Below are 14,626 nucleotides of genomic sequence, written 5' to 3'. Positions count from 1 at the left end.
TAATTGAAAATTATTTATTCATATTTATCACCTTCAATAGTATATACAAATGTACCAGCGAGAAAAGTAGTGGGCGTCACTAGTTTAAAAATATTACAAGAATGTTAAAAGTTACACCCACTTCTTTAAAATCAATAAACCAATTAAAATATTGTTAAGTTATAGCACTGAGTAAGTAATGTACATGAAACATCTCGAAATAACATTGAAACTAGTTTCCCGATAAAATTCTAAAAAAGAATATATTTTGAAAAATACTTATTCCATTTTCAAATAAACAACTTTCCCGCCAATATTCTGCAAATAGTTATTTTAAAAAATCCTATTCCATTTTCAAAATAATCAATTTTCCTACCAATTTTCTGGAAATAAAGTTCTTTTAAATATTTACCATTCTATTCTATTTTCAAATAAACCACTTTCCCGCCAATATTCTATTCCTTTTGGCATGAGGCTTGCAAATAAAGTTAATTTAATCAAATCCTATTCCATTTTCAAAATAATCAATATTCCTACCAATTTTTTGGAAATAAAGTTCTTTTAAATATTTACTATTCTATTTTCAAATAAACAACTTTCCCGCCAATATTCTGCAAATACTTCTGTTTACTTGTTGCTGTTTTGGCATGAGGCTTGCAAATGAAGTTATTTAAAAAAAATCCTATTCCATTTTCAAATAAACAAGTTTCCCACCAATTTTCTGAAAATGAAGTTATTTTAAATATTCCATTTTCAAATTCCTATTTTATTTTCAAACAATCAACTTTCCCGCCAATATTCTGGAAATAAAGTTACTTTAAAAATCACTTAATCTCCATTTTCAAATAAATTATTTTATTAATTGCCAGTATTTGTGGAGTATGCAGAATAAACACTTTTCTATTACTTTATATTGATCTTGAACCGACTGGAAGAAGGTAAATTTTTCCCAATATTCTTAATTTATTTTAAACCAACTAAATCGAGTTTTTTTATGACTGTATTGGGTACTGTAATTATTTGGATTCTTAATTAAGAATACAAAAAAAATGTAAAAAAAGCATTATTGTCGGAAGAGTCTTGACTTTATATTTTTTTGTTTAAAATATATCAAGTTTAAATTGACTTTGTATTTTTTGTTTACCTCTAACATGTTTTTTTTATGCTATGACGGTACCAAACAAGATAAGGCCCATCTGATGATAAATGTTATGCGATATGTTCTGTAATTCTAAATAAAACTCGGTAATGGACTCTAATGGAATTATAATAAATTCCTGATAGATTTCCCACGATAGGCTAACTGATCTAACCTTATGTTCATCTTATCATCGTCCACTGATGCCCCGCCAGCGAAAACCGTTAGCGCAAGCAGGTGAAACGTTCCAATATCATCACTAAAAAACTCTCTGATTGCTTCTCTTGAGAAGAACTGATAAGAAATATAAATAGTATACTTACATATTATTTGACGACGTTAGTGGTCTAGCGGTTTAACACACTGCCTTACTTCTGATGCTCACGGGTTCGATTCCTCGCACGGCACAAACATTTGTTTAAATTATTAACCGGGTCTTAACACGAATAATTTTATGGCAAATAAAGTATATTAAACACGAAAGTTTAAAATTAACTATTACAAACATTTGTATTCATGAGTATAATTATTAATGCTCTGGGTGTTTTCTATGTATAATATTTATGTATTTACATATACGTATTTGTATAAGTTATCTAGTACCCATAACACAAGCTTTAGCTAGCTTAACTTGGGTCTAGATGGCGCTGTGTGAATTGTTCTAAGATCTTTTTTTATTTAAGTCTGTTGCAAATTTAATCTGTTTCTTGTAGAAGGAAACGATTGCAACAGAATTACATAATAAAGCCCCAGATATAGATTAAACTATTTTGCAATAATTTTCATAACACATATCTGTATCAAAATTAGATAAGATTACAAACTAATATAGGAATTGAAGGTGAAGATTCGAAACTAAGAAAAAATATACCGTAACTAAATAAATATATATTTAAAATCATCATATACTACAAGTATGGTAACATTTATCTGTTGGTAATAACTTTTACCAAAGTCTTCGGTCGATCTGGTGGCAGGAAGTATGTGACTATGAACCCACCTGAAAGAAATACATTCCTTAATTATTTTATCCGTACATATGACTATGTAAATAAGAAATGCACAATTACAAATTATCTTAATTATCCATGCATCAAGTCAAAAATGTATAAAATGCAATTTCACCAGCCAGAAACTAAATTATGACGAAACAGAACAAATTCTTCCAGTAGATATATTATTTTATTTCAACTAACATTAGCATGTATGAAACCACAAATATTCGGTGCAGAATTGGTGATCAAATTCCGATATCGAATTTACACCTATTAGACGAGGCATCTTGAATGGAGCTCTGATATATGTATCTTGGAAGCCCAGTGTTATGTATTCGGTGACTAAATGTGACTAGTCAACATGTATTTAAAGAAAATATTATAAATCCAGTAATGTTTTGTCTTCACCAAAGTAACGCCTATTTCGAATAAGAATAAATATGTAAACATGCGTTATTGCTCTTACTAAATACGTAGGCGCTGCACGCATATATGGTGATACTGCAGTGTGACATCATATATAGACCGATGACGTTGACTCCAACCAATCCACTGGCGCGTGCGATGATGGTGCCCAAACACGCCACCATGCTTCTATATAATTAATTTAGAAATTTAATATACACATACAAAACATTCCAAACTAGGCCTTATAGTTTACTGCCTCAAAATAATAGGTCGATTTACAAAATCTCTGGTGATGGGAACACCCGTAATAAAACACCATATATGTATCCCGGGGACTGTTCTGAGGAATTGTTCGGATTAATACCAGCTGCTGAGTTTCACCACCGTACCACCCGCCAGAAACTGAAATACCATCCTGATCATCTGGATGAATGGCGGTCTTCCACAGTGCGGTTTTCTAGAAACTTTTTGCCTCGCACAACCACATTGTGGAATCACCTTCCAGCAATGGTATTTCCGAACCGATACGATATTGAAACCTTCAAGAAAAGAGCTTATTCCTTTTTAAAAGGCCGACAACGTACGCATTCCCCTGGTGTTGCGGGTGCTCATGGGCGGCGGTAATCACTTACCATCAGGTGAGCCGCATGCTCGTTTGTCCCCTGTGTTATAAAAAAAAAACACCAAATTAATATGAAGGATAACGGTAGTTGGTGGCAGGAGGCGATACCACCAAGTATAATACGAAATGTGGACAATGTGCATTTTGATTATTGTGTTCACCGTCAGTATTCCACAGTAGCTTCGACTACTCTATTTATGAGGGGAGAAAGGGGATTGTTAGTAATGTGGATTGATTATCTCATTGCTAGCAATGTACCATGTCAGGTTGACCTCCACGCGGTTCCCCCTGGAAACTATCGTGATAAATTCTTGGTGAATTTGTCACGATGGGCTAACTGACCTGACCTCATGTTCATCTTATCATCCTCCACTGGTGCCCCGCCAGCGTAAACCGTTAGCGCAGGCGTGAGCACCATTCCATTATCATCGTAAAAAAAAACTCTATTTATGAAGATTATTATAGATATATATAGAAGTATTATATGAAAAAGGACTACTGGTTAGCCGAAAGGATTATTATAGATATATATAGGTATATCAGCGCTGCCGTGGCAGATTACCGTCTCCAGTGCCGTGATCACACAGACAATATCTTTGTATTAGTTTTTAAATCTTATATTATATGTATGTTACTCTAGAAGGTATTTATAATATGGGCCTAGTTGCCTGAAATAAATAAATAAATAAAATATTTTTTTTGCATATATGTGTCGGTATCCGCATTCGCTTCACCTTTAGACAGCTACTGAAAATCAGTGTTTTGCTCGTTGAGCAATTTAATCACTGAAGCAACCGTTTCATATCCTTATGGCACCTATATTTTATGTTTATTGTTTGCATTCCTGTTTTTTTTTTTTATATATAGGTAAGCACAAACAAAGACGTGTAAGAATTTTATATTATAAAAAAAAAACAGGTAAATTATACATGTGGATAATTTACCTGTTTTTTTTTATAATATAAAATTCTTACACGCCTTTGTAGCTTACCTAAACGTTTACGCCAAGTGGATATTAATAAAAATTTTATCTATCTATCAAAGATTCTAAAATCTTAATATTGCTATTTAACAGTTTGTATTTATACAAACTTCTTAAAAATGTAATTGTGAACAAACATTTATTTAAAAGAGCAACACGTACGTTTCTTACTCATTCTTCTCAAGAATCTGCGTTCCGAATGAGTGGTAGAATAAAAAAATATGACTATTCAAAAGTGCTTATATTAAGTTTATATGATTAAAGAATATTTCTATTTCTAATAATACCTGTGGGATGTAGGGTACAGATCCACGAAATATGAGAACACGATCCCCATACAGAGTACACACACCAGCAGTCCCATGAACAGCATGAAGCTGACTATGTGATTGGTGGAGAGAACAACTCCTACGCCGGAGACCACCGACACCAAAAGTAAGATCTGCATCAAGATCTTCTTCCTGGACGCCAGCACGGCGATCACCACGGTTATCACGAAGAAGATGAGGCTTTGTCCTACTCCGAAGTATACAGTTTCGAGGTCTAAAGTTGCTGTACATGTGGTCTGAAAAGATAATAATCTCGGGACGATTCACACAGCGCCATCTAGACCCAAGTTAAGCTAGCTAAAGCTTGTGTTATGGGTACTAGACAACTGATGCAAATACGTAGATATTTTTTGATTTTTTTTCGTAAATACATACATAATATACATAGAAAACACCCAGACCGACACAAATAATCATACCCATGAATACAAATGTTTGTGCCGTGCGAGGAATCGAACCCGCGACCATCGGACGTAAAGCAGTGTGCTAGACCGCTAGACCACCGCGGTCTGAAAAGATGTTAATGGATTTATATTATTATTTTGTTTTCCGCTACCATTAGCGTGTGTGAGACCACAGTTCAGTGCTGAAACCTGACCACCGCTGGAAGCGTTACGACCTTCTCTATTGGTGATCAAATTCCGACCGTTATTGAATCTACACTCATCATCAGGTCATCCTATCGCGAACAGCGGACAGCTAAAAATAAGTCTTTTGCTCCTTGAGCGATTCTCAACACTGAGCAATGAGCCATTTTGGATTGCTGTGATACACACATTTAAATATTGTATATTGTATATAATTTGTAATCAAATGATATCAAAATATCTTTATATGTCTATTACATATGCCTATATGTGTACTAAGATACAAAAAAATCTTATCTATCTATCTCTACCTTTGCCAAAATTGCTATACCGTATGCAGTGGTTCCACATGAAGGTCACTCTATTCTCCTAAATTTGAATTTAAAAATATATCTGTATTATTGTAAACATGTACAATATTTGAAAAGAATACGAGCTGAGTTTCTTGTCAGTTCTCATCTCGAGATCATTCCGAACTGGCGGTAGATTTGACATATCATAAGTGTCTGTAATAGTAGGTCTATTACATGAATTATATTATAGAATATTTTGATTTTGAATTTGAATTTGACTATGTGATTTGATTTGATATATTTTTTCGTAGACCAAGACATACACTTACACTGTTATAACTGATATTATTATTCTGCGCCTGACCAATCATCTCGCATAGACCCCCGTTCTGTTCTCCATGAGTACTTCTAGAACGAGCAGAGAAGAATGCTTCAGCTATGGACGGCAACCACATAATTACGCTGTTCGTTCTGCAACATAATATTATTAGTATAGTATCAAAAATATACTTCTTTTTTTGGACTACTCTAATGCTGTTGACCGCAGCTGGCCTTTACAGCTTCACCGGACGATAGGGGGCGAGTGCAGATGGCACTCCAAACCAAAGGAAGGACTTATGGAGCGGCTGAAGGACAACTCCCGCCTGACGGATACGACTTTAGTTGAAGGCACCGCTATGGGTTTGAATTTCGGGTCCTGCCGTTGTAATTTCGATCCCCCTTTGAATTGAATTGGGGATCTATCGGCTAGTGCATGCGATTTATTTAATTATCTTTGAATTTCTTTAAACGGCGAGTGAAATTGTGATAAACAATGAAATTATATGCAGACTAACCATATATATATATATACATATATACATATTACATATAAATCATAATACCATAGCTCCTTTTATTCTTTTGTCACTCTATTCTCCCAAATATGAATTTAAATTAATCTGTATTATTACTAACAGGTACAACATTTATTTCAAAAGACTAGAAGCTGAGTTTCTTGTCAGTTCTATTCATCTCGAAATAATTCCGAAATGACGGTAGATTTGACATATCATAATAGTTTGTAAAAGACCTACATGAATAAAGATATTTTGAATTTGAATTGCGTTCCCTAAAATACCCTGGATTAAGGGAATTCAATAAAAATAAAACGTGGTAAGATCCTGTTATATTTACCAATCAATACATATAAATAAAATTGGAGTGTCTGTTTGTAATATTGAAATAACCGTTTTTTACTATATGCATATGAATATAAATGCGGTACATACACCAAAATAACATTTTTTACAACTTTTGTCTGTCTGTTTGTTCCGGCTAATCTCTGAAATGGCCGGACCGATTTTGACCTTTTTTGGCAGGCAGTAGTATCGTTTTTTAGTACATGCATATGAATATAAATACATACGGTACAAAAAAATAACATTTTTTGTCTGTCTGTCTGTTTGTTCCGGTTAATCTCTGAAATGGCTGGACCGATTTTGACGGGATTTTTTTTGGCAAGTAGCTGTTGTGATAAGGGGTAACTTAGGCTACTTTTATTTTAGAAAAATAAAGTTAAACTCCACGCGGATGAAGTCGCGAATACAGCTAGTTATACATATAAATGGCCGCGTCAAATTCAAAACATATGAGTATTATATGACATACATACATACTGTACAGTATGGTGATCAGGTAATACAATTTGAGGGTTTGGAGTAGCAGTGGTTTTTCGAAGAGTGGTGCCGTCTGTTGCCACATTGATTTCAGAAGTGATTGTTTTTCGTTCGTGTTGCCCTCTTCAAATATTAATTTTTTGACCTGTCAACAAAAAAAAACATCTGTCAACAAAAAAAACGTTTGTTTATGAAACTAGAAAGCAAATATCATAGACGTCCTCGGTGGTCTAGCGGTTACACACTGCTTTACTTTCGATGGTCGCGGGTTCGATTCCTCGCACAGTACAAATTTTTGTATTCCTGAGTATGATTGTTTGTATCGGTCTGGGTATTTTCTATATATACATTATACATATTTACGAAAAAAAATTATGTATCTGTTATCTAGTAACTATAGAACAAGCTTTAGCTAGCTTAACTTGGGTCTAGATGGCGCTGTGTGAATTGTACTGAGATTATTATTATTATTTACAAAAGAAAATTATTTATATATTCATGTCCGTTGTATATCTGCTTAGCTTGGTACTAGATGGCGCTGTGTGAATTGTACTGAGATTATTATTATTATTTACAAAAAAAAAAATTATATATTCATATCCGTTGTCTAATACCCGAAACGCAAACTCTGCTTAGCTTGGGACTAGATGGCGCTGTGTGAATTGTACTGAGATGTTATTTTTGAACCCGCGCCCATTGGCAATAAAGCGGTATGTTTTTATTATTTTTATTATACTAGCTGTATCCGCGACTTAGTCTGCGTGAAATTTAACATTATTTTTCTAAAATAAAAGTAGCCTAAGTTACTCCTTATTACATTAGCTACCTGTCAAAAAAAGTCCCGTCAAAATCGATCCAGACATTTCAGAGATTTCATTTAGCCGGAACAAACAGACAGACAGACAGAAAAAAATGTAAAAAATGTACCGTATTTATATTCATATGTATGTAGTAAAAAACGGTTATTTCAATATTACAAACAGACACTCCAATTTAATTTATATCTATAGATGTAAGATTAATTACAAAGCCAGCTGAGGCTAACATACTAAAAGACTTTTATACTTCAGAGAGTGCAAAAATAAAAGATACTCTTTTGTAGAACCATCAGACCGGCCGTATGCTTAAATACTAACTTAAAAAATAATAAACTTACCGGAAACGGACCTTTATTTCCGTTGCGGCACCACATTTTCCTCAACACCTCCAAAGCTTCATCGCTGCGGCCGACGCTGGCGAGGAACTTGGGACTCTCATAGATGTAGTGTAGGCATAACGCACTAAGTCCCAGTGGTATAGCCAGAACTAAGACGAGGATCCTCCAGGGTAAGATGGCGACGGTTCCCAGGTGGATTAAAACATCATTATTGAGGATGTAATAGGCTAGAACTAAAAAGTGTATACATTACATATCAGGTAATCTAGTTCTATACCTATTTTTTTATTTATTTGAGCGACCAACAAGATATAAGCTGTTAGATTATAATTATTATCACTTGCAATAAGTTCAGGTATATAGTGTTGACTTAATTACTGATTGCCACGACATGCGTAAATGTTTACAGAAGTTTATATATGTATACATATTTATCTATATATATTTTTGTATATAATTACAATAAGTAGGTATACAATTTTACAATAACATACCAAAGGATATATTGGAATTACCCTTAAATAAATTCAAAACATCTGTTAAATCATAGTTACTGAGGCCTATTACTCACTAAACGATTACTTGAATGACGAGCGTGCATGGCAATAGTTGTTCATGCACGGGATTTTCTTTTAATGTTAGACATAGACACCTATATAAATACCTATGCATTATAAATAAACTGGATTAAAAAAAAAAGTAATTCAATTGAGTTTCTTGCCAGTTCTTCTCAATTGGATGTATATACCGAACTGGACGGTAGGGAAAAAAACATATAATGTAAAAACTTGACGTTCATAAGCGGCTAAAATGTCCTACATGAATAAATGATTTTTGAATTTGAATATATATATTTTTTTTATTAATTATTATAGTATAGACTATACATCAGAATAACACGTAAGCTTTGTGTAACAATTTTATTAGCTATTTGTAATTTAATTTTGAAATTCCTTAAAAACATATCCGTAACCGAAATTATCCGAAACTAACGGATAATCCGAAATAATTTCATATCCGCATCCGGTATAATAATCATTACTATATCCGAAACGTATCCGTATACGAACATTCATATCCATAACATCCCTGCTATATGTAGTAATAAAAACATAATAATTTAATAAAATATGAGTGAAATAGAAACAGAAATAATCTTTATTCCAATAAACTCTGTCGATGTTTTTTTTATAAATAATTACAGTATAACAAGTAAGAGGCACGCGATAATCATCATAGAAACAGCTACGCACTAATTATTAGTACAATCAGATAATCAGATAACATAGTCAGTGCTATGGATTTTAAGTTTTTCTATAAAAACATTATTTTCGTTAACGAATTCTTCAATTTTATAGTCAGCTTGTTTGCAAAGGAAGTGTTTTATTTGGCTTTTAAATCTTTTTTCTGGCAGATTTATAACAGACTCTGGTAATTTGTTCTAAAACCTTACGCAATTGCCATAAAACGAATTACTAACTTTAGCCAAACGACTTTTAGGTAAAATCAGTTTGTTATTGTTGCGTAAGCTTTTATTGGTGCAATCACTAACTCTTTTGAAACTGTCTAGGTATATTCTTCCTGGCATACATGATATTTTCATAAATGTATTGAGAAGCAACGGTGAGGATATTTGATTCCTTAAAGCACTCTCGTAAAGACTCCCTGGAACCCATGCTATAAATGGATAATTCTATAATTCGTGTCAAAAATATAATTATTTTATCTCTTACGCATATATAATTCTGTGTCGATTGATTTAAAACTATCGGCCAGCTTAAGTCGTTGCTACTGTTGAGAACCTTAAGGATATATGTTTAAAGAAGTCACCCAGTAGTCTAAATTCGCCTATAGTAAAAAATACAAACTATATGCAAAATAATATATATATATATATATATATATGCGTGTGTGTGTTAAATACATGGTGTGTAATTAATTTTTGTGCGCAATTTTAGAAAAATATCAGCATTTTGCACACCTTCTGTATACAAACTAAGGTATACGAAACTTCATGTAACTATAAGTGTACGTAATTTCATACTCCTCGGTCCGCACAATTTTCGTAAAACGAATAGAAAGTTTTTCTTCACGTATTAAATTAATGATTCCAAAATTGCACTTACTGAAGTATGTGATGGGACAGAAGTGTACAGTCGAAGATATGAGCAGCATCAAAGGTCCCCGGGCCTTCTGCGAGCAGCCTTCTCCTAGCAAGGCGTAGCCTGTGGATTGTGCGCAACTGCATCTAGTAATCGAGAGTTAGCATGTACTGACATTTACATAAATAAAAAAATTAAAGAGGGTGTAACAATTTTTTTTTTTCGAATTATTCTTTTGCCGTTGGCTGCAGTGCTTGTTTAATACAGTGCAACCTAGTCGAAACGTCGAGAGAAATAAATACCTATATTAATAACTAGCTTTTGCCCGCGGCTTCGCTCACGTTAATTTATCAAATCAATCAATTTATCAAAATCCTTTCTATGGGAATGCCTACGTCATAGTAGCTTTATGCATGCAAAATATCAGCCCGATCGGTTTAAAATTGTCAAAGTGTCATATTAACTTTAATCTCCTATTTTATCCCCTTGGGGGTAGAATTAATCAAAATCCTTTCTTAGCGGATGCCTACGTCATAACATCTACCTGCATGCCAAATTTCAGCCCGATCCGTTCAGTGGATTGGGCTGTGCGTTGAGAGATCACTATGTCAGTCACCTTTGAGTTATATATATTTATATTATATATGTTTTTTTTCTTATTGTATTTCTTCTATGTGCACAATAAAGAGTTTATTATTATTATTATTATTATTATTAGCTGTTGCCGTGGTTTTACCTGCATGAAATTTACCTCTCACTAATATTATAAACGCGACACACATAGGCATACGTTATTCTGATGTATAAGCTATATTACTGAAAAGTTCCATCAAAATCCATTCACTAGTTTTTGTCTGAAAGAGTAACAAACATCCATCCATCCATACTCACACACTCTCGCGATTATAATATTAGCACAGATAATATAATAATAATAATAATAATAGTCTCAGGACAATTCACACAGCGCCATCTAGACCCATGTTAAGCTAGCTAAAGCTTGTGTTATGGGTACTAGATAACTGAGTCACATTCAGCGTTACTAGTATGTTTTAGCTTTTAGCTTTTAAGTTGTATAGTATATAAGATAGATAGCATCTAAGAATACTGTAATCTATATATATAAAAATGAATTGCTGTTCGTTAGTCCTGCTAAAACTCGAGAACGGCTGAACCGATTTGGCTAATTTTCTTCTTAAAATATTCGTGGAAGTCCAGGGAAGGTTTAAACGGTGATAAAATATGAAGAAATTGCATGTAAAATAGTTAAAACAACAATTTTATGTTCCCATACAAACTGCTGATACCTGTCAAACAGGGTGCGTTCAGAAATGTATTGCGTAAATTAACTTCAAAAAACCTTTGACATATTTCATTTTTAGGCGGTTAACTTAGGTTACTTTTATTTTAGAAAAATAAAGTTTAATTCCACGCGGACAAAGTCGCGGGAACAGCTAGTGCTGAATAAATGTCTTTATTATTATTATTATTATTATTATTATTACATATATATATATATTTATTATATCTCCCTTTTTACGGGGGTAATATAGTCAAACACGCGGGCCTTAGCCAAGCATGGATGAGTTATGTGATGAAGACAGAAATTTTCAAATATTATTATTATTATTATTATTATTATTATTATTATTATTATTATACATATAAAACTGATGCAAATACATAGATAATTTTTTTTTGTAAATACATACATATTATATAAAAAACACCCAGACCGATACAAACAATCATACTCATGAATACAAATGTTTGTGCCGTGCGAGGAATCGAACCCGCGACCATCGGTCATAAAGCGGTGTGCTAGACCGCTAGACCACCGAGGTCGTCAAATATAATATAATATTGTAAGATGTGTGATAAACACGGAATTTAAAAATAATTACTTACAAACTGGTGCTCACAAACTTGAGTAACCCAGTGACTACGTAGTGAGGTGACAAAGCACTGAGTGCAGACACCACGAAGCTGCCCCACATTGCTATCAAGAGGCTCTTCCTGCGACCCTGGGTATCTGATAGGTATCCCCACCAATATGACATTACCACGGGTCCTAAAATAGCATTAAAAAAGAAGGTCCTTCAATTATAACTGTTCCTCAGTATAAAAGTTAACAAATTCCAAAAATCATTTATTCATGTAGGACATATTACCCGCTTATTTTTGTGTTATTTTTTCTTACAATCCATTTCAATATACACAATCAATTGAGAAGAACTGGCAAGAAACTCGAATAAAAGTTAACAAATTCAAAAATTATTTATTCATATATACATTTTTGTATTATTCAAATTCATCGTCAAATTTTTGTATTATTATTTTTTCCCTACCGCCCAGTTGAGTACACAGATTCAATTTAGAACTGGCAAAAAACTCAATTGAATGTCCTTTTTAAAAGCCAGTTCATTTACTTATGTAAGTCTGTCTAACATTAAGTGAAAATCCCGTGCATGAACTACTATTACCATGCACGTTTGTCGTTCAAGTAATTATTTAGTGTGTCATAGGTTATGCTCAATAAATATGATTTAACAGATGTTTTGAATTTATTTAAAGGTCAGTATATTCTTTCTTGCCTCCAGCAAGGTGGACCGACGATCTGGTCAAGATCGCTGGAAGGCATTGGATGCGAGCAGCGCAGGACCGATCGTCGTGGAGATCTTTGGGGGAGGCCTATGTCCAGCAGGGGACGTCTTCCGGGCTGCGATGATGATGATGATGATGATATTCTTCGGTATCTTTCGTAAAACAATCGGTATTATTCGTTATTTTTACATTCGCACTACTGACCTTTGCTTGAATGAATATTAATGGGAAAGGGGGTAACTCATCCATGAGGGGCATGGATGAGTTGCCCAAGCACTAGTTAAGTAATAAATAATTAAAACAATTCAAATTACCTATAAATGGCATTGAGAGCAAAGCGCTCTTCTGACTTAAACTCAGCTGGAACTCACACCTGGCTCCACCAATGATGACGGAGAAACCAAACATTTCCACAGACATCGACAGGATGGACAGCGCAGTCACCGCCATGAGTGTGATGCTGTACCGTCCTGTACCTACAACATCGTCATCCTGTACGGCACTTATTGAAGAAAGAGGTTCATGTTAATGTTAAAAGAGAGGCAACTATACACTTTTGACTGAATGAATGAAATGAATGAACGAAATGAATGAGCGAAATGAATGAGCGAAATGAATGAACGAAATGAATGAACGATATGAATGAACGAAATGAAAGAACGAAATGAAAGAACGGAATGTATGAACGAAATGAATGAACGAAATGAATGAACGTAATGAATGAACGACATGAATGAATGAAATGAACGAAATGAAATGAAAGAACGAAATGAATGAACGAAATGAATGAAAGAAATGAATGAACGAAATGAATGATCGAAATGAATTAATGAAATGAATGAATGAATGAAAAACACTATGTTCCTCTCACAGAAAGAATAATTACATAAATTAATATGTACATCAAATATAAAAATAAAAACAATATAATTATAATGTATTGACAATGGGCGGCCTTGTCGCTAATTAGCGATTTCTTCCAGGCTACCTTAGGATAGAGAGGAGTGATTAGACTGTGTCTGGTCGAGGTATAACAATTAGTTGTTGGATGTAAAATTTACATGTCATATACACATACATATAACAACACAATAAACACACTTTTTTTTAATACACTTTTGTTGCTTACTGTGCTCTCTATCTTTATACATTCGCATTCTGCTGGATGTTTATGTATATATATCATCATCATCAACTCAGCCCGGAAGATGTCCACTGCTGACTGCTCTCCCAAAGATCTCCAAGACGATTGGTCCTGCGCTACTCGCATCCATCGCTTTCTAGCGATCTTGACCAAATCTTCGTCCATCTTGCTGGACGCCTTCCACGCTGCGTCTTCCGGTCCGCATATATATGTATATATACATAGATAGAACACCCAGACCGATACAAACAAGCATACTCATAAATACAAGTGTGTTTCGAGGAATCGAACCCGCAACCATCAGAAGTGAGGCGGTGTGTTAAACAGCTAGATCACTAAGACCTTCATAGATACAATTACCTGCTATATTCAATGCTTCATTCAAACTATAATATTTATCTTCATTAACATTTAAACAATTGTCATTCTTCTGAACGCTTCTATCACATCCATCGAACTCCACTTCACTTTTATAATATCCGATGTTACACGACATTTTGTTATTAATTTTCTTATTTTTGAAATTTGATTACTATTTTGCATAGACGCATACTGTTAAAATGTAGCAACGTTTGTTTGTCATCAAATTGATTTCACTACTGAATTAATGTTAATAATATATACATAAA

At 33.7% G+C, this 14,626-nt stretch overlaps 1 protein-coding gene across 1 annotated transcript; it reads right to left on the bottom strand.

Moving 5' to 3' along the window:
• Positions 1-2,036: 2,036 nt before the first annotated feature.
• On the bottom strand, positions 2,037-14,493 carry LOC131848644 (uncharacterized). The gene is made up of 10 exons (XM_059198567.1): positions 14,358-14,493; positions 13,168-13,329; positions 12,158-12,320; positions 10,274-10,395; positions 8,148-8,380; positions 6,988-7,136; positions 5,663-5,804; positions 4,412-4,689; positions 2,579-2,706; positions 2,037-2,117 (listed from the first exon to the last, which is right to left on the bottom strand). Exons 1-10 carry the CDS (start codon positions 14,491-14,493, stop codon positions 2,044-2,046), a joined length of 1,587 nt encoding a protein of 528 aa, XP_059054550.1. The 3' UTR covers positions 2,037-2,043.
• Positions 14,494-14,626: the final 133 nt, after the last annotated feature.

The sequence above is a fragment of the Achroia grisella genome, unplaced genomic scaffold (assembly GCF_030625045.1).
Source record: "Achroia grisella isolate CSIRO2021 unplaced genomic scaffold, CSIRO_AGI_Agris_v1 utg567, whole genome shotgun sequence".
Classification (NCBI taxonomy): domain Eukaryota; kingdom Metazoa; phylum Arthropoda; class Insecta; order Lepidoptera; family Pyralidae; genus Achroia; species Achroia grisella.
The sequence above is the reverse complement of the archived record's forward strand: the minus strand, read 5'-3'. Positions and strand labels throughout refer to the sequence as shown.

Excerpts from the sequence above, each read along its gene's own strand:
- LOC131848644 (XM_059198567.1), bottom strand. The coding sequence starts at position 14,493 with ATGTCGTGTAACATCGGATATTATAAAAGTGAAGTGGAGTTCGATGGA. Across the intron at positions 10,396-12,157 it reads AAGTTTGTGAGCACCAGTTT|ATGCAGTTGCGCACAATCCA; the intron begins GTAAGTAATTAT and ends CTCGATTACTAG. Across the intron at positions 5,805-6,987 it reads ATCACCATACTGTACAGTAT|AACGAACAGCGTAATTATGT; the intron begins GTATGTATGTCA and ends ATTATGTTGCAG.